The following is a 20,521-nucleotide window of genomic DNA, read 5'->3' as shown; positions in this document are numbered from 1 at the left end:
GGTTAAATTTTATGGCAGAATTTAGGTGTCTGAGGAGACCCAAAAAGCCAGTGTCCTCCCTGAAAGTCAAGGAGAGAAGCTCCTTTTGTAGCTTCACGTTGGGCAGCAACTTTCTTGTGGCACCTGTATCGTACAGGGCTCTGTATGTCCTTTCTTCTGGAGAGCTGGAGGTTATTGCCTTGGGTATGGGGTGCTTTTTTGGAGACTGAGAATTGTGAATTTTTATTCGACAGGGAGAGGAGAGCCCAGGAAAATAAAACACAGAGACACTGCAGTTCAACAGCAGCCAAATCCAACCCAACTGGTAGCTGCAGTGCCACTTCTCTTACGTTGCCTCTGGATTATCTGACCACGTTGAGTTATTTCTGTGTGCTAAGTCAGTAGAAGGCTGTCCATTAACTTTCTGCTGGTTTAGTGTGGTAGAATGGCTCGTTACAGGAGTATGGTACAGGATCAGAGCAGCTGTGGGAGAACTGACAGGTTGTGAGAAAGGGGAAGGCAGCAAGACTTCTGGAGCAGCAGCTAGATTGGCTCGGAGCTGTAGACCAGCTGTCTTGGTGCTCTAGCCTCTGGAGCGTTATACAAAAGGTGAACAACCCCCATTGTGTCCTGCTGTCTTTCCAGAAGAGACAGTCCTGCTTTATGTGGTGCCTGCTGTCAGGAGACCCCTTCCTTCCCCGGCCCCTCAGTGTGGAGAGGTGGCCACTGGGAAGGTGTAGGGCAGGAACCCGCTCTGCAGATTACATGGAGAGTTCAGGGGCATTCCTGTACTGAACACTTGCTGTAGAGCAGCTTTGGATGGCTGTTTCCTGAGAACCTGTGCTTTTTCCATCACCTTTGGAAAAGCTTAGTGCTCTGGCCCCTCTGGAAAACTGCAACAGCAACTGCTATTTTGACTCACTCTGCCTGGTGCTTGCGATCTGTCTTTGAGGTCTGTGACCCCTGAACAGGCTCTTCTCATCTCTTTGTTGATGGTCAACTAACAACGACTACATGCACCTGACACCTGATGCTAAATCCCATATGATTTGCACAGAGCATTGCATTTTCTTGCTCTAAGTTACAATGCATATTTTCTTGTTTGTATTGAGGAAAATCGTTGCTAGCATGGCCTTGCTATTTAAGGACCTTTGAGTCAGCCTGAAGCCTTTTTTCTTTGTATGTTGCTTTTTAATGCAATGAACTGTCTACCTTCTTGTTACGCTTACTATTTTTACCCTTCCTGGCTTCCCCACCTCTTATTTATTAAGAACTTGATATGTGTTTGTCATAGGAAACAACAAAAATAATTTTGTCCTAAGCCTCCTCTATATCCACTGGAGTTTGGGGGGGTGGGGGGGGGGCAACGACAGAACGACAGGACAAACAAAAACCCACCATTCTAAATTGTTCTAATAAACTAAACAATGCAAGAATCGGCAAGTTTATCACCAATCCAGGTGAAAAAGCATAATGCATGATGTGAGCACTTGTAATCCATTTCAGTGCAAAGTCAGATGGGTTACCACAGATTTCCCTTCTCCACCACCTGTGTCGAGAAATTTATTTGCGTAACAAAAAAAAATGTTGACATTCACCTCCTGCAGCCCTTTTCCAAAAAGGCTGCTGCTTAGCAGTATTTTCTAAGGAGAAGTGAGAACGTGGAGGACTGAATATTCAAAGAGCATGTGTGAGCATTTGCAGCTACCTTGGGAGTGAAATGAAGAAGGTTTAGGGCCCTCACCTGTGTGGTGCAGACATCTTTAATCACCCTTCTGAACAAGCTTAAGTCTGGGGCCCTTTGGTGCTTAGCGCTATAAGACAAAGGCTACCTGGGATGCCGTTAGTATACAAAAGCAAAATGAACTATTCGGTTTCCTGCTGGTGTCTTACTTTTGGCAAAATGCGTTGCACCAGATAGGTCCCACCATTCTTTACGGTCTGGGTGTCTTGGAATAAAAAACGCAAAGTTGATTGGTTTCTTCGTTTTGAACTGAAAAATTTCCCTGTAATGCAGCTGTTTTGTCAAAAGACACTCCTCTAGACTTTACAGTTTGGAGGTATTGAATGTTCCTGATGGATTCTTTAAAGTGTTTTAAAGTGCATAATTGGGGTACTTGAGCATAAAACTACAATTATACACTTGTGTGTTAATTTTGTGTACAGATAGATATTACTTCAGTCTGGCCATAAATGAGAAGGAAGCATTTTATTGTGAGTGTAAGAATTTGTTTTGCGAATGCTTAAACAAAATAGGTGTTCAGATTATAGCCCAAAACAACCAGGCTTGGGGGGGAAGGGGTTTTAAGCTTTCTTGAAAGGGAAGGAGCATGCATGGATATACCATAGATGCTTGGATGCTTTGAGAGAATAGTAGATATTATAAAGATTAACTGATGGAGCACAATGTTTGAGTTAAGATTAGTTGCAGTATTAATTAAAAATAGAATTCTACTAGGTTGGCAGAATGAATGAATGAACTTGATGGTTGATACTTCATAGATTTTTAAAGGGGCTATTTTCAGTTAATCAAAACAGGCCATTTTTGATAAGTGATGTTTATGAGTATAAAGGTTCTTGTTTGTTTTTCTGTTCCATTTTGAAGATAATGTTATGTGAATTGGATTATCTGTATTCAGATACTTACATATAGCAGATGTTTCTAAGACTTACTTGTGGTAACTGATATGAGGAATAATTTACAATAATCATCTTATTTTGAGTATAATAAAACTGTAATTATTTAAGAAATTATGATGTGCTATATGGTTTCAGCCATGAATTTATAAGATTGATGTCTTTGATGTTTCTGTCAGGGTTCTTTTGAAGTTTTCCAGTGCTAAGTAATAGGTCAAATTAAATAATAGAAATGAAATAAATCAAATATCTGAACTCTGGGACTACAAGGAGGGGTTTGAAAGTTTTCTTTTAAAAATACTTGCAGCAATATTTGAACTCATAGCTGTATTACAGTTGTAAGATGTAGTGTTCGGACCGTTATGTAAGTACTCTTATTTAAGATGTTGACTTGGTTTTTATCTGTTCCCAATAGAGAAGGGGAAAGAAAAGTCAGCACAGAAAAGATCTCTTTCTCCCCCCCCCCCCCCCCCCCTACTGTTTGGACAGACTCTTCTAAAGAGGAAGGGTTTTGGGTAGACATTGCTTTGTATTTCTTATTTTTCTAAGCAAGGGTAAGTACTCCGGAGTGCCTATGTCATTAGGAGTGTTGTTGTTGAGGGACTGTACCACAGGAATGGGATCCTGATCTTAGGCAGTTAATGCTGTGCTGCAAGATAATAAATTATGCCAGGCTGGTAGAGACATAATCAAATTTTCTTATCCAGTTGGTTCAGCCAGTCATTCTGTTTGCCTCAGGATTCCTTGCTGTGGGGAATTTTTAGTGTCCAGATGAAAAGTATGATTTTGATCCTGCTGTAGTAGAAGAAACTAGCAGAATTTGGTCTGTACAAATGACTACATTTGTCACAGAAATTGCTGAACCTAAATGATAGCTGTGGGAGGTCACACCTTCTTCTTTTGTGCGTTGACCTCCTATGCTGTGGACACTATTTGGGGATTGAAATCCATAATGATAACACAAAGAGCTGTAAATCTGTTCTCCCGCTGCATGTGCATGGCAAGTTTTTCATGATTAGAAGTGTGATGTCCCTTAGAACAGTGAAGGACTGGAATTGGAGATGACTTGCTGTGTGTAACAGCAGCCTACTGTTCTGCTGTTCCAGAGTCAGGCCCAGGAGGCAATGCTGTGGGGGCTAACTTGAAAGTGGCAATCTCGTCCGAGGTGTCTGGGCCAAAACCAGAGGTTAAACACCAGAGGTTGGGTATACCCCTTGGCTGTTAACTTTGTACTAAGACACTGAATTGAAGCATGTTTAGAGCAGCTCCACATTATTAAAGCACAGAGTGGCTGAGGTTAGAAGGCACCTCTGGACATTATCTGGTCCAACCCCTCTGCTCAAGCAGGGACACCTAGAGCCAGCTGCCCAGGACCCTCTCCAGGCAGCTTTTGAGTGTCTCCAAGGATGGAGACTCCACAACCTCTCTGTGCAACCCGTGCAAGTACTCCATCATTGTCACAGTAAAGTGTTACCGATGTTCAGAGGGAACCTCCTGTGTTTCAGTTTGTGCCCATTGCCTCTGGTCCTGTCACTGGGCACCACTGACAAGAGCCTGGCTCCGTCCTCTTTGCGCCCTCCCTTCAGGTATTGATACACATTGATAAGATCCCCTCGAGCCTTCTCTGCTCCAGGCTGAACAGTCCCAGCTCTCTCAGCCTTTCCTCTTATGTGAGGTGTACCAGCTCCTTAATCATCTTTGTGGCCCTTCATTGAACTTTCTCCATATTCCGTGTCTCTTTTGTACTGGACAGCCCAGAACTGGACACAGCACTCCAGGTGTGGCCTCACCAGCGCTGAGCAGACGGGAAGGATCACCTCCCTTGACCTGCTGGCAATGCTCTGTCTCATGCAGCCCAGAATAGCATTAGCCCTCTTTGTGGGAAGGGCACGCTGCTGGCTGATGTTCAGCTTGGTGTCCATGAGGTCCTTTTCTGCCAAGCTGCTTTCCAGCTGGGTGGCCTCCGCCATATCTTGGTGCCTGGGGTTGTTCCTCCCTGGGTGCAGGGTAGGAGTAAAGGAAGGAGAAGAAAAGCAGCTTTGGGGGAGAGAGGGTGTGCTCTGCGAAGGTCTATGAAGCCCGGTACTGTAGTGGAACTGAAGAAGTTTGCGTGGGAAGAGGAGAAAGGCATGGCTTGCTGAAGAGTACACAGCATCACTCCCTGTGGAAGATATTTTGTATTCTTCTGTTGCTATTTTTAAGAGGTACAGTGAAGGGCTCTGAACAATCTGAAATGATTTAGCTCTGAAAGCCATGGAGCTTAGGAATGGTAAAGGCAATATTCATCAAGACTGGTATCTTTGGAGGAGAACTAGAAAGCACCCTTCTTTCTTGAAAGCCACTGGAAGAAAGAAGGAAGACTCAAGGGTGTGTAAGATGTTGGGGAAGCAGTGGTAAATAGGGTGCGTGTGCATTCTGCCTTTTCTCACTACTGCAATTAAAGAATAATGTTTGCATTTCCTCCAGCTACCAAGATTGTGTGCCAGAAGAAATGTATAGTGAAAGCTGTTTTGCAGAGGGATTTTTCAGTCTCCAATAGTTAAGCATTGGGAGTCTCTCTGTGTATAAATGCATAAAAATGGAGGATTACTCATGCAGTTAGACTACCTGCTATTCATACTCAACCCATACCTCTTATTTGTGTTCCCTGCTCTAGAAGGTTTGAACGGCACTGCAAAACTTGTCTGAAGAAAAATGCTTATCTGTATTTTCTTAACCGTATTTTGTTTTAACTGCCATTTGAGAAATAGTGGTCAAAACTATTACCAATTTCCTGGCAAATAAATGGCAAATACGGGATTTGGGGACCAAAGACTGTTGTATAGTCCATTCATAGATGCACAAGAAGTGCCTTGTTGTATATTACTTGTTATGTGATTAAAAATCAGGTTAGATACAGGCTTTTGCATTTTTCTTTAATGGCTGGCATTTCATAGGTGAGTTTCATCCTACTAGTGCAGTGAGGGATGAGGATTCCTACACGCTTTTTATTAAAGCACCAACCATTGGAGACAGTATAGGGATGAGGTGAAGCTTACATCGGTTGTGGCAGTTCTGATAATGCTTTTTGTTATGTTGGTTTGTAAAATGGAAATCTATTACTTAAGCAGATTACATGATCCCTTTTAATTGTTTCGATCACCTTTAAAAAAAAAAAAAGGCAGAGTATAAGAATAGATACCTTATCTGACTCATCACTTAATTGTGTGTATATATACACACACTTACTATGATTTCTCCCTATTCTTAATACAGTATATCAAGATAGCTCTCCTGAAAAAAAATTCTGTTACAAATTTTCAATCTTCTCTATGGTGTTGGTCTGAGGGCATGGATATAACAACATGGAAATCTCTTGCTAGATTTTATTGTATTTTCATCCCTTAGTTTGCAGAAAGGACCAAATGTTGCATTAGTTCAAACTGTAATGCACTGTACAAATCAAGACGTAGCAGGCTCTTGTGTAGGAAAAAATTTCTTCCTATTGTTTCCAGACTCAGCTGTTTACCTCTCCCTTGAAACTAATTTTAGCTCAACTAAAACATGCAAGTTTTTAATTTTTGTTTGTTTGCTGTTTTTAGGGGAAGGTGGGAGTGGGAGGTAGTTGTGATATTGGCATAGATTTAGCATTTACGGCAGAGGTAGTTTTCATCAATTTCTGACAAGGGATTCAAAGTGTTCTTTTTTGGAAGGAGAGATATTGCTTTTCCTTATAAATGATTGACTATTTTGTGGTAGTAGTCTTTATTTATTTGGCTCTTATCATGAAGAATAGCAAACTTATTCAAAATCTCAGTACATCAAAAATATGTCAATACATAAAACATAAGTACTATTCCATACTACAGTCTATGCAAAAAAACTATGTTAATAAGATGTGAAGGTTGCACAGCTAAGAAGTCAGAAAACATAAATGATAAGATTCTAGCAGCCACATTAACTGAGCCACATTTCACATCCTCTATATTTTATGAAATGCCTTTGACAACATAAATCAGAAAGAGAGGGTGCTATATATGTGCAACATGGCTCAGTTAATGTTGCTTTTGGAACCTTAACATCTATATTTTCTGACTGGAGAGTTTTTTAATCATGTAATCTTAGTAATTTTTTACATTCTATTTTTTTATGGTTTCTCTTTTTAAAAAAGAGAGGAAAATTGCCTGTACTAATAATGGTTTAGCTCATGTTGTTTTGATTTAAGCTACAGTAAAAGGCAGTATATAGAGAGCACCTCATTGAAGGTACATATTTGATGCCATATACATTGCACTGACAACTGGTGTAATCATGCTGCTGTGCACTTCTTGAGGAAAAGGGGACTACAGGAATGTGCTTGAAGTCCTGTCCTTTCTGTCCTGCACGTTAACGGTAGTACAGGGTATGACTGCATTGCAGACTGCAGCGTATTGTAAAGATACTTGAGCTACCTTTTTACATGAACTGGCATGTGTACAAGAAGCAGTCTGTCTACGAGAGTATGGATCTCCCTCTGACCTAATTCACACTCCTATAGAGCACAGCAATTTAGCCTAGCATGGCTTTTGGTGTAGGCTCCTTCCAACATCTGAGCTAGTTTGCAGATCTGTGTACTGCACTGCAGTCTTCAACATAGACACACATTTAATGACTCTGCAAAATCCGCTACCTTGCAAGTTCTGGAATGGGGATTATTGTGCTGTGACACAGAAACATGCTTTTTATCCTTTCGCTTCCTTGCTTTGTGTCACAGGGTGGACCAGTATCAAGGCCCTGTGTTAATATTCTTAAAGGCTCTTAATAAGATTTTAAAGTTCATATTTCAACGTAAAGGCAAGCAGTCCAGGAAAGACAGTAACATAGGTGAACGTTGTGACCCATGTATTGTCAAAAGGTCAAAGCTAAGTGATAAGAAGTAATAGAATTTATGGAATGTATGAATAAAATGCCTTAGCATCAGGATTTCTGATATACCTCCGATTAATAGCCTTGGCATTAACACCCAGCTTTTTACTTGGTTTCCTTTTATAATTTTTTTTTTGTCATTCAGTGAGAAGGACTTCTAGCCTTCATTAAGACTGTGTGTACACAAGCACACTGGGGTTGGACATGGTGATTTGAGACAGAAGACCATGCTGCACTAACTATGATAAAATCTTCCACTGAATGTGTGCCAGAGGATTTCCCTATGCTGTATAAGAATATTATATTTTTCTTCTTTCTGTAGTCCAGCTTAACATACAGGAAGACCTGGGCTTGCATGAACTCAAAAGTTCTAGATAGGAAACAAGTTTGGTTTTTTTTAAGTACCTGAAAGTCAGAGGGTTAGTTTTCCCTTATAACTTCTTATTCAAAAGTATGGAGAAATGCATGGTTTGAACGTTTGGGGAAAAACACTTCTGTTTTGGCAGAGGTCTGGCTTTGGAAATCTAAGACCGAAGCAGTAGATGTTTCAGAAAATCACAAGAGTTTTATTTGAAGGTTTGATGGGAACTGTGTGACAGCTTGCTTTATTACTGAAGTGACCACTGTAAAATTAAAAGAAGTAGAATTAAACTTGGCTATAACTTTTTGTTGACTGACAGAATGTGCAATTTTACTCGTGGTGTGAAGTACCAGGTGGTGGGTTTTTTTTTCCTGGGAACCCCACTCACTATACATTTTGCATTCTAATGTCTATGTAATTAGTATTATAGTTGCTAGGAAAGTGGAATGTTACTGATGATTATATTGCTGAAAATGGTACTTATTTCACAATGTGCAGGTCTGTTTCACTGTTTCTCAGCAAAGTGGGCCTTTGAATCAGGTAGTGTCACCCTTTCTTCTGACTGCCACCCCTGCCTCTGGAGTTCAGATTTTCTTCTCTCTAAGTAGGTCTTAATGCTAATGAGGCCAGACACACCCTTTTCCACCCATATTTTTATATTGTGACACTGTGGTTCAAGAGTTCTGAACTGTGCTGTTGCCTGCTACTGACATTATCCAGGATCTGCCTTACTTTTTGGGCACCAAATAGATTGCAGGAAGAAGCAATGACGGATGTTGCCAGGACTCTTTCCATGTAGTGAGCCTATCAGGGTGACTGGCATGTTCAGGTGGATCCCAAAGTGGCTTGGCAGGGCTTTTTGTGATAGGGGACATGTAAAGTTTCTTCCATTATTGACTGGATTTAGCCATTAGGATGGCTTAAAAGTGCAGTAGCTGCATATTGCTGGTATTATTAGTGTACCTATGCTAACACACTAATTCTGTTACATTTTAATTTTAAAAATTATTATAATGACTGTAATGCTGTCTAATGATCCTTCTCTTTTGACATTAGTTATGGATTATGCATGCAAAAATTGCTTAAAACTTCCATTACTATCAAGGTATTACCTGGACAAAGAATGTCTGCCACAAGACCCCTTGTTCAAGCAAGAATTAAAGATAATGGGCTAAGTTATAGGTTTAATTGGATTTCTCCCACCTCTTCATTCTAGCTGTCAATTTTATTCCTCTTTTATTCTCATCCTTTCCTTGTTCATGTTCAGAGTGTTAATCACTGATGGTCAGTCATACTTCTCCCAAAATAATGCTATTTGTACTGTGTGAGTCAGACAGGAGGCAAAGTAATTATTACAGTTTCTGTGCTTGCCTAGAAATAGATTCAAACTCGGGTCTGTTCTCTCTTGAACCGTCCCAAGAATGTGTGTGTTACCACAGGCATGCTGAAGTTTCCCAAATTCTCATCTCCTGCACTGTGTGGCCACAAAGAATGTGGGTGTAAGGGAGAAAGGGAGGGAGGGTTTACCTTATGAAGAAAGAGGATGCTGGGGTCATTCAGTCCAAGTGTTGTAAGTAATTGGCTTCAGATTTGTTTTGTTCTGGGGAGATTTTAATTAAGCTTTTTTATATGCTGTTTAATAAACATTTGTCCATAAGTGATATCTTGTGATCCCCATCAGTAAAGCAGAAGGATTAATTTGCATGTTGTTTGTTATTTATTTAAACAGCCACAGAAATTACACTGACTGTTCAGCTAAGGCAGTGGTGATGGGTCTCTGCCCTAAAGAGTATAGTATCTGAAAGTACATGTAGCATCAGAATTATTGTTGGGGATTTGTGGGTTTGGGGTTTGCTTTGGTTTGTTCTTTCTTAACAGTTTGGATGGGGAGAATATAGAGGAAAATTCCAACATAAGCAACTGATACATAAGATCAGAAGAAAAGCCCAGTACCCTTTTTTTACACCAGTGTCTGGAAGCAGACTGCTGGGGAAAACATTTAAGAAATCGGGGCGGTCTCCCAGCTTTTGGCAGTCAAGGTGTTACTGCCTCTTTGGGTTGCTTACATTTGTTCCTTAGTACCTTGCAGACCAAATTTTCATTGCTTTCTCACAGGACACACACGTGTTGCAAAGAGGTAGTTAGAACATAGGCATGGCTGTATCAGGTCAGATGAAGGGTTCATGCAGTCCCATATCCTGCCTCCAGTGGGGGCTTTAATTAGATGCCTAGAGAAGAGGTGGAACAAAGCAAGCACGTGATACTTCCCCCAATAGTCTCCAAGCCTCCAGCTATTTTCAGTTCAGGGACTTCCTGAGCCAGATGTGGCTCTATAAATTTGGTAACCCTCAGAGGATATATCTTCTGTGAACTTGTCCAGTCTTTGCTTGAGCCCACATAAACTTTCAGCTTTCAAAACATCATTTGGCAAGGCATTTCAAACATCTGCTACCTCTGTGACTAGAGAACCTCTCTATGTTTTGAATTTTGCATCTACCAACTTCATATCTTCTAATTGTTGTGTTGGATCAGATGGTTTTGTAGCTTTCTATCATATTCTTACTTCCTGGTGTCTTTTCCATACTCGGAAGGTTATAGCTTCCTTGTATGGGAACTGTTCCATACCTTTGATCATTCTCGTTGCTTTTCTGTGAACCTTTGTGTTTGACCCTTCCTAATAAATCCAAGAAGTCTGTAGAGAAGGATTTTCTTTTGCAAAAGCTGTGTTGATGTTTCCTAACGAACAGTCATCAGTCCTTTGTAGTCTTAAATTACTCAAATATCTGTTCCCCCCCCCCCACACTCCCCCAAAGCCATACTCCAATTCTGACCCACCAAGACAACTCCCAAGTTAGAGGTTGTGTAACATCATTAGTAATTCAGCTTTTTCATTCTTGAATTTGTGTAGGCCTCTCGGGTGATACTGTATGGTCTTGAGCATTTCTCACTGTTCATTTGTCAGTTTGTCCCAGGAATAGTCCCTCAGATTCAGGCGCATTCATTGAGTCCCTCACAAAGGAGGACTCCAGCACGGGAACCTCCCAAGATTTTTCCACAGTGCGCACTAGTGCATAAAATTTGTTAAGCTTCTCTGTGATGGCCCTGTTTTCTCTGAATCTCCTTCTATACCTTGATCATCATTTGGCATTTCAGGCTCTCTGGCAGACCTTCTGCTCCTGATGTGTTTGAAGAAATGATTCATTACTCATTTGATTCCCTATCCTAGCTGTTCCTCCAGTTCTTTCTGGCCTGCCTTACTACATTTGAAGTCCCAGAGTTTACAGTCTTTTTTGTTTTCTTCATTTGGACTTGGTGTCGGCTTATTGAAGGATGCCTTTTTGCTTCTGGAAACCTGTGATGAGCCATGCTGATGTCCCTTTCCTCTTCTCAAGTCTTTCTTAATAGGTGGTGAATATTGGTTCTGTGCTTTCCATGTGGTTGTTAAGCAGCTTTGATGCTGCCAGTCAGATTTTATTTCTCATAGCTGGCTGTTAGAGCTTCATTTGAACAAGCTTTCTCTTTTTTATGTAGTTATATTTTTTTGAAGTTAAGCACAACAGTAGTAGATTCCTTGGTTTTCACTGCTCCTGTAGGGATGCTCAATTTAACTGTGTTATAGTCACTGATGTGTAGTGGTTCTGCAGCTGTAGGACATAGAAAAAGATGATTCCTGCTGCTCAGGTCTGAGCCAAAGGCAGTGGCTCCTTATGCAGGTTCCCTAACCAGCAGCTCCATGGAACCACCTTTGGCAGTTACCTGATAGCTTCAGTCTTTGCTTTGTAGTCCACTTACTCAGTCTACATGGGAGGAGCTGAAATCTCCATCTATGCAACCTTGCACCGTGCCTTTGCTGATCTCCCTCGGTGTGCTGTTGTCGGTGTTGCCATAGTCCGGCCATGCCTGGTGGTCCCAGCACTCACTCTTCCTGATCCCATCAAGCTCCAGACCTCTGCTGCTTGGTGAGGTGGAGTTTTGTTTTGATTTGTTTCTAAACTCTATGTAGCATATAATGTTACTTTGTCATCAGCTGTCTTCCCTATGTATTTGTATCCTATGATGATGGAAAATAGCGACCCACTAATTGTCACCCTTCTACCAGATTTCTAATGCAACTACTGCTAATGCTTTTGTTTGAGGCTTTTGACGTTCCAGTGATCCAGTTTTTCTTCTACTCCCCTGCTTTTGTCTACAAGGCAATGTATTGTTGGATTTTCTTCTTGCCATCCTATTTACTCGGTAGTCATCTGTGTGTCTGTTTCAATTCTTTGATTCTTCTCAGCATCTTCACTTGATGACCCAGAATCTCTGTGTCTTCATTTGTCATATGCCATGCTTTTGAACCATGTGCTCTTCTAATCCCCTCTCTTCAGTTTAAAATTTCACTTTCTTGATCCTTAGGTACCAACAACCTGGCTTCTGTGTTCAGGTGAGCTCCAGCCCTCCTGTATAAGTATCTTTATTCTAGAAATACTCTGGTTCCTGATGAATCTGATCTCTTGCTTTGTCACCATCCTGTCAACTGCGCATTCAGATTCTCTTTTGCTTCTTCTTTCCAGAAGCCCATATTTTGCTGTCAGGATGTCTGTCTTTCCTTTTCTTCTTACCACAACATAGGTTTCTCCTCAGCATTTCCTAGGAACCAGTCCAGGCTCTGTGACCTTTGCAGCTGATGGGCAAATCACCATGTGGTCTTCTGTCAGATCCCAGACTCCAGCTGTCTGTTTACCTGATGATATTCCAACACACCCTTTTTAGTTTTCATTAAAACTGCCTCATTTATGCATCAGCAGGGAGAGGGTATTTGTCAAAAACGGGTTACTCTGGTCACAGAAACATCTAACTGCCTGTGAAATGGTGGTGAAGGGAATGGAAGTGCAGGCGAAGGGAAGAAGTGCAGAAGTGGGGTTACAGTGCTGACCTTAGGAGTTAGCAAGAAGTAGGACTACCAACTTCTGTCAGAAGTAATAGAAGCAGATCAAGTTGTGATAGTAAAAACAACCTACACACTTTTTAAAATTTGACTTTATATTATTAATTATCGCTTAGCAAATATTACTATATTGTTGAATGAATGTAGTAAGTTAACTTTAGGTAGAACAGGTGTGTGTTTACATGTTGAATAAACAGATTTATTGGTGTATCAGAGACTCAGTAGGAACAATTCACAGATCAAAGCATTTCAGATGTGCTTGTTGGGTATCCAAGACATTTGCTTAAGGCAGGGATATGCAATGGGAGGTCCATTCTAGAAGGGAGAAGTCCTATGTTGCATCTGTCATTCATCTGAAATGGTACTAAATACCAGTGGTTAGGGAAAAAACACAGGTACCTAAAATAGGGGCAATACAGACACAGTATCAGGAGCATGTTGAAAGTGTGCTCTTTCAAATATCTCAAGAAAATGTCAGTGTCTATTGATACAAGGCTTACAGAGTAAACTGATGCAGAAAATTCATCTGACTCTATAATTGACTTGTTCTCAGTGCATGATACGTGTGCTGATTTCTCTGTTGATAGGACCTGTAACAGGTTATTTTGTGTTGCACTGGTTTTTTGTTGTGTGGTTTTTTGTTTTGTTTTTTTTTAAAGATGTATCTTAGTGGGGGGAAGAGACTTAGAGATTGAACTCAACAAAAACAAAAGCTGCCAAGCCCAAAGTTTTGTTGTGTAGAGTTTAAACACACATATGTACGCAAAAGCTAAAAACCTGAGGGTTGTGGGCAAAACATGTCACAAGAATTAGTACTTTATTGTTCAAAAAAAAAAAAAAAAAAAAAAAGGCATTTCTCTTTCAATGTCTGTTTCAGAGTTGTGCCTTTTTTCCACAATTCTGCTTTTGGGTCAGCGCATCAGAATGATTCCTGTGTCAATTTGTCTCTGTAGTGTGCCTATGGAGAGCAAACATTTAGAATAACTGCTTCTGTATATTAAGGCTGGGCATTGTGGGATTGTGATGTTTAGAAGCATGGCATTTTCCTTAGAAGCTCTTCCTGAAAAGGGTAACTATACAGAGCACTTGGGCTTCTGCTCGCACTAGAAGATCTAAGGGCTTGCATTAACTGCTGAGTAAAAGAGTAGGACTGTTGGGTCAGGTGTATAGCTGAGGATATCACTTCTGATCAGGTTGTCATACAGATGTGACATAGCTTGATTTCATGTCCTTCTGCCTCGACTCATGCATTTGCTTTGCTTGGCTCTTCCAACAGATACCGCCTCAGTATGGTCAGCAAGGTGTAAGTGGCTACTGCCAGCAGGGCCAGCAGCCGTACTACAACCAGCAGCCGCAGCCTCAGCATCTGCCACCCCAGGCACAATATCTGTCGCAGGCCCAGCAGAGGTACCAGGCTCAGCAGGTAAGCACTGTCCTCCACTACTGACAGTCACCCTAGAGCTGGAAGTGTGAAAATGATCTGTGTGAAATGAACAAAATCCACGTGATCCCTTTTCGAGAGAAAAGTGTTGAAAGCAAAATTAAATAAACACAGAATAAGACAACATTCTTCTGAAAAGTCTTTGGGGAAATACACACAAATACATCTGCACACACTTTCAGGCTTTATTTTATATCAGCTTTTTTTTGAATAAAGCCAGTGTATATACCCTGGCAACTATTAATTCTGCTTTTGAAAAGAAGTTAACAGTTTCTTGATCAGATGTCAGTGGAGGCTGGAGGTTTTCCTTGCTTTTGTTTTGTTTTCCCCTCACAAGACAGACGTTGCTGAGAGCTCTTGCATCTAACATGGTCACTACTGTTTTGTTTTTCACGTTACTTCATTTGAGGATAGATGAGTTCAAGGTATTTTGGAGCTGCTTTGTCAAGGGACCTTCTTAAGAGATATTACAGCTATTAATTTGAATGTTGTCAGTTTGCATATCCAGTTAGTGAAACTGCATAATTCAATATCCATTGCTGTCCTTGAATTGTGCTTTTGAATTGTGTTAGCCATTGAAATTCATTTAAAGTGATTCTGTTTTTAACTAAGATCAGAAGTGATAGTGTATGGGTTTGCTTCCTAGAGCTTGAGAAAACACCCAGATTTTAGATACTGAACAAAATGGATGTGCATAGCTGATGCAGCTGAATGTGTAGGCTCAGCTCTATCTGCAGTCTCAGCTCTGTTAATCACAGAGAGGTGATCTGGAAATGGAAGGATGAAACTAAAGCATGCTCACCGTCCTGGGAAATCTAACAAAAGTGAGTTGCTCAAGACTGGGTATTAGTAGAAGCATCAGCACTTGCTGCAGATCACTGGGGAATTCTGTCAGGTGTGATTGATTAACATTTTGGGATAATGCTGGTGCAAAGTAGAAATCTTAGTTTGAAATAAAAATAGTGTGTAAGGTAAACTAACAAAAGATGCCATAAGTAGCAATGATACAGAAGGCTCTCCTCCTTTGATTTTAAAATAAAGCTGTGATAATTTCACTGTGTAATTACATGTTAATTTTTCTTCATCTACATTTTAAAATTCCATTGAGAATTAACTTTTTTCATTAAAATGCTGGATGGTTTATGAAATAGAATTCTTAATTGTATCTGTGATATTCTTGTAAATGTCACCACTTTCCATCTTTTGGATTATATGTAGCTGTGACTTTAAAGATTGCAGTTGTGTCTTTAAATTTAATTTTCTCCCTTTTTACTTTGGCATTAAATGCTTGATTTCTCTATGACTTGAAAATACTGTTCATAAGCATCTTGGTAAAGTCTTAGCAGATAAAGTCCTAGTAATACAGCCTATGAGATAGAAGAAACACAGCTGCTCCAATGTCTACATATCACAGTTTGTGAAACTGATTCTCCCCCCCCCCCCCCCCCCCCCCACCTTGGACACCTCATCTTATTTTAAATACTGTCAGTTGAATGGATTGAGTATTTTAGTTTAAACAATATACAAAACATACCAACTACACAGGACTTAAGAAATAACAAGATACTGATTTATCTGTTGATACATGTTCCAATCATCATTTGCTGTCACAGCCAGTAAAGTGAAGGCTTGTGCAATGGAGTGGTAACATAGAAAAGGATAAAGGCAAAATGAGAGTAAAGCCTTCCATATGTTATGGACTTAAGAGAACTGGAATGAAGAGAAGGGCAGGGGACAGATTCACAAGTAGAAGATACCAGCCTCAATGCAGCCAAATTTTCTTCTTTGGGGATTTGAGGGTACATTGAAGGAGTGTCTAAATCCAGGCTCCAAGGGTGATACAGGGATTTATTTCAAGGTCAATAGGCATTTTTGCCTGAATCTGCAAATTTGGATGATGCATTAGGTCCTCGCCAACGCAGCTTTGCGGTTGGTAATCCTTTGTGTCAGAATTGCCACCTGAAATTCTCTGTGGTTTGTGAATGGCTGGTTGGTTATCCTGTTCTTCAGTAGTGGTCAGCCTCTTAAGTTTTGAACTCTGATCCCAGGTTCTGAATTATACAGGCTTTTCTTGGAGTATTTGTGTGTAGATGGGACTATCTCGTATAAATAATGAGTCCTTCACACCTTGAGGCTTGCTCCTTTTCCCCATCTCCAGGTTGGTTCCATGGCTGCCCTTCCCCCGTCTCAAGAAGGGTCATCAGGTGACCTCCTCTCTAATGTTTCCCTGTAAAACCTCACCACTGTGTTCTTTCCCATTTTTTGGGAACTGCTTATCTGGAAAACAAATTCCTAACACAAGAAGTTGAAGTCTATACTTCTGACACTTCAGCAACAGTGTTCCTTCTCTGCTGCTGATGCATAGTAGAGTTACCGTCAAGTGGTAACCAGTGTACCATACAAAAATTAATGCTAGGGTAACAGAAAAGTTGGGAGTATATGTCAAATTGCGCTGCTGAGACAAAAATTTTAAACTGTTCTTATTTAAGCATACATGTCTCTGCTTATATGAGACTGATTATCTTTTGAAAATAATTTAAAAACTAGGGCTTACTTGATTAAAATTTCAGCAGGAGAAATAGGAGTAGGTATTCATATAGTTTTAGGATGTTTAAGGGTGGAGTTCACTGAATTTGATATATTGGGCAGCCTTATGAAGAGAAAGCTCAAAGGAGATCTTACTGCTGTTTACAGTTACCAAATGGGAGGATGTGAGACAGAACAGAGCCAAACTTACCTCAGAGGTGCACAATGGAAGAAAAGAGGCAGTGGGGATAGACTGGAACAAGGGAAGTTGCAACTTGGTAAAAGGGAAAAAACCCCCAACAAATTACCATAAGGGTTTTCAAACACAGGAAGGAGCCCAGACTGGGATCTCCATCCTTGGAGATGCTCAAAAGTCAGCTAGATAAGGCCCCCAACACCCTGTTCTCCGTAGACTTGCTTTGAACTGGAGGTTTGACTACATGGCCTCTCTCTAAAGGTCTCTTCAAACCTATGTGATTCTTTGTTGCTGTGATTTAATATTGGATTTACATATTCTAAATAGAATTTAAAAGAACCCTATAAAATCATATAATACCTGTTGCACCAGTTGGTGTATCTTTCTTATTTCTACTCTTAAAAATACCAGTACATCCTGTTTATATAATCCTGTCAATTAGAAAACTGAGGTGGTCTCCGTCATATAATCTGTCATCCTTTGTCTGTCGTCCTTAGTTTTGTTCTTTCTTTCCAGCTCACAAATGAATTTCCTCCATGTTTTCTGTATTCTTTATTACCCATTTTTGTCTTTTCTGTATTGATTTCATTGCTTTTTCCACTCAGCATTGGTGCAAAGTCCTAGTTTTGAATGGTCACAACTTTGAGGAATGTATAAAGTCAATTGTTAGAGCATGTCGGCCTCAAGAACAGAAGCTGGCCTCTTAAGATGTTTTTGCCTCATGCTGGCTAGCCAGAAATATGGGAAGACTTTAGACTGCAAGTGTTTTTCCTGGAGAGCGTGGTTGGACCATGAAGCAAGAGAGGATCACTCTAATAATACTGAAGTAGTTCATGGTGGATCAGGATGTTGTTATTCTGGTTGTTCTCCAAGCACGTAACAGAAAGGTGGTCTTTACCCCAAAGAGTTTACAGACTATTCTGTACCTGATGGACTGGAAGCTGAACTTGCTTGTAGCAGGGGAGCAGCTGTGAGGGGAGGAAGTTTCGTGTTCTGTTTTACAGTAAATAAGCCATCTCCCTGATTGCCACCTTTGTGATGTGAGTGATTGAACTGGTTTTACTGCAGGATGGATAAGAGATGCCAGGATGGAGAAAGGGGGCTTCTCAGTAATGTGCTGCCTTCTCCCTACTGTATTTTCCTTATTTCTGTTGTAGGTTTATGTCAGTCTACCTGTTTTGGGAGATGATAACGCTGAAAGTAGTGTTTATTCTAGATGGATGATGGACTTTTTCTTGGCCCCAGTTTCCTTTTATGTAAAACCCTGTAGTGTGATGTATCAGGTATTTTTATTATGGGAAGAAAACTGATACAAAATTTCATACAGATAATGTTTTATTTTTTGCTCTCTTAGACATAATGTGAGCAAGCTTCTGCAGTCAGGTATAACTCTTAGTGTTGTGCCTTGGAATTGGTATTCGTCTTCATTTCTCATGTATTGTGGAAGTGTGAAGCCATTGCTCCTTTTCCTTGACTCACTTGAATTCAATATGCAATCTTATCCATAAAAGTAAACAGATAAAATAATTTCTGGGACTGTTCCAGTGACTTGTGACTTTCCATTCTTCTAATAAGCATAGAGGGGAAGGAGGAGAATGGGATTTATTTGAATGTTTGAACTGTAAGTTGTTTAGATCTTTGTTAAATTGATGGCATGGTGGGCAGAAAGGGAGTTTCATAAGAGGTGATTTGATAGTAATACTGGCATAGTTTACTATAGAGCCATATTGTAAGCCAGCATCAGTCATCCCCTCTTCATATCAGGAGCCTGCTGTGTAAAAACCATTAAAGGAAGAGCTTTGTTTTAAGCAAATTTATTGCAGTAGCAGATTCATTGATCATTAGGTATCGCCAGTAGATGTAGATACTGCCTTTGGTTTGTGTGTGTGTGTGTTTGGTTTTTTTTAACTTCTTTTTACCTTTACTGCTCTTTAAAAGAAAAAAAGAGAAAGAAAGATGTGCTACACTACTACAGTGTTGCCCTTGGCAGGGTTTTTCATCTTGAAATGGCATATAAATGAATAAATGCTTCAGTTGTTTTTTCAGTTTTAAATCTTTTGCCATAAGTAGAAGTGATATTTTGCTCAAGAATGTCATGTAATTGCAAACTTAAACTGTCATCATTAAACATTATTTTGTTAAGATAGTGTGATGTATATTTTGGGTTATTATGCTTTCCAACTGGCTTTTAAACAGCCATGTTTATATATTTTCTTGTTTTATGTAGCATGTGTTCATATGTATCGAGATAGGATCATGCCTTTGAGGTTTATTGTGTTATTTTATGAGTTGGGACCATATCGCTTTTTGACAGATGAAATGGATCTGCAAAATAATTATGGTCTCACTCTTAGTTAAACAAAAATAGTGATTTTATTCTACACTTGCTGCTGTTATCCTGAAGTCATCCTTTGTTTTAAGTGTTCCTGGAAGCTTTCTGCTTGCAAGTTTCCAGAATAGAGTGGGATTATCTTGATCATTTTCTCACATGCTTGCATGAGATTAAAAGGGGGGAAAAAAAGTGTGGCAGGTCCTTGAGGTGGGGCATGTGTGTGCACTTCTCTGGGGCATTGGTCCTTCTAGTTAACAGTGTGCACCAAGAGGCTTTGTGTGTGTTTTTACATCATTCCCTTGTGGTTACTATGATTTTTTTTTTTTTTTTTTAAAATGCCTTGAAGGAATAGTCAGATAGTTCAGGCTAAGTCTTTAGTCTGTTTTTATTTAAAAGAAGAAAATGTTTTATAAACAAGCAAACAAACAAGACTCCCTCACTGTCAGGTTTTATTTAAATGTTCTAAAAGCTGGCCAAAACCTTGTTTTGCCCCGCAGTATAGTACCTTACCTACTGATAAGACCTACTGATCTTGGTGAGGTTTTTTTCAATGCAAGTTGTTGTAGGACAAAAATAGACTAACTAGTGTTTTTTTTCTGAGAGTGGGCCAGGGGGACGAATGCAATTCAGGCCAGTAAGAATTTGTGAATCGTTTTGGTAGTCCCAAGTAGAATCCAAAGTGGAAAGCAGTGTGCGTGATGAGGTGGGAGGCATCTCTGGTGACCCCTCGGTCAGTGTCTCTGGGCAGAGGGCTAGGGACCACTTACACTCCTGCAAGGGCCTGCAGCTTCTCTCTGTTTCCCTGAACTAGGATCAATGGAGGCCATACATTTCAGGTTCCTGAACTGGTGACAATGGTTTGCACTAGTCTCAGTCGCAAGCCTGAGATGACGATGAGAATGTTCTTGCGCAGACATCTGTTTCTTATGTTGAGTCAGTGCAAGGTAGGACAGATAAAACATTACCCAATTTGAAACAGTCTTTGAAAATGTGAACAAAATGTGAAACTAATTAATCCGTTTTCATGTCCAAGCTGTATGACTGTCATGAAAACAGAACAAACTGTATTGTGGCAAAATGCATCAAATTATTAAAGTGATTTTGGTATAATGAGGATGAAGTCTTGTTTTTAAATTTGATGCGAGCTGCTAAAGGTCTTTTAACAGTGTAATAAGCAGCATGTTAATTAACATTGTCAAGCTGTTTTGGGGTGTAACACTGTATGAAAATACTGT

General features: G+C 40.2%; 1 protein-coding gene across 5 annotated transcripts in view; it reads left to right on the top strand.

The window, feature by feature from the left end:
- ARID1B (AT-rich interaction domain 1B) overlaps positions 1–20,521 on the top strand; it is a 337,362-nt gene that overhangs the window by 68,553 nt on the left and 248,288 nt on the right. For all 5 annotated transcript variants that reach the window (XM_049801069.1, XM_049801067.1, XM_049801065.1 and 2 more), the window contains exon 3: positions 14,068–14,214. In XM_049801069.1, coding sequence (XP_049657026.1) covers positions 14,068–14,214 — 147 coding nt within the window. The remainder of the gene's footprint in view (positions 1–14,067; positions 14,215–20,521) is intronic.

This window comes from Accipiter gentilis, chromosome 5, assembly GCF_929443795.1.
Source record: "Accipiter gentilis chromosome 5, bAccGen1.1, whole genome shotgun sequence".
Taxonomy (NCBI): Eukaryota; Metazoa; Chordata; class Aves; order Accipitriformes; family Accipitridae; genus Astur; species Astur gentilis.
This window is presented reverse-complemented; position numbering and strand designations above follow the sequence as displayed.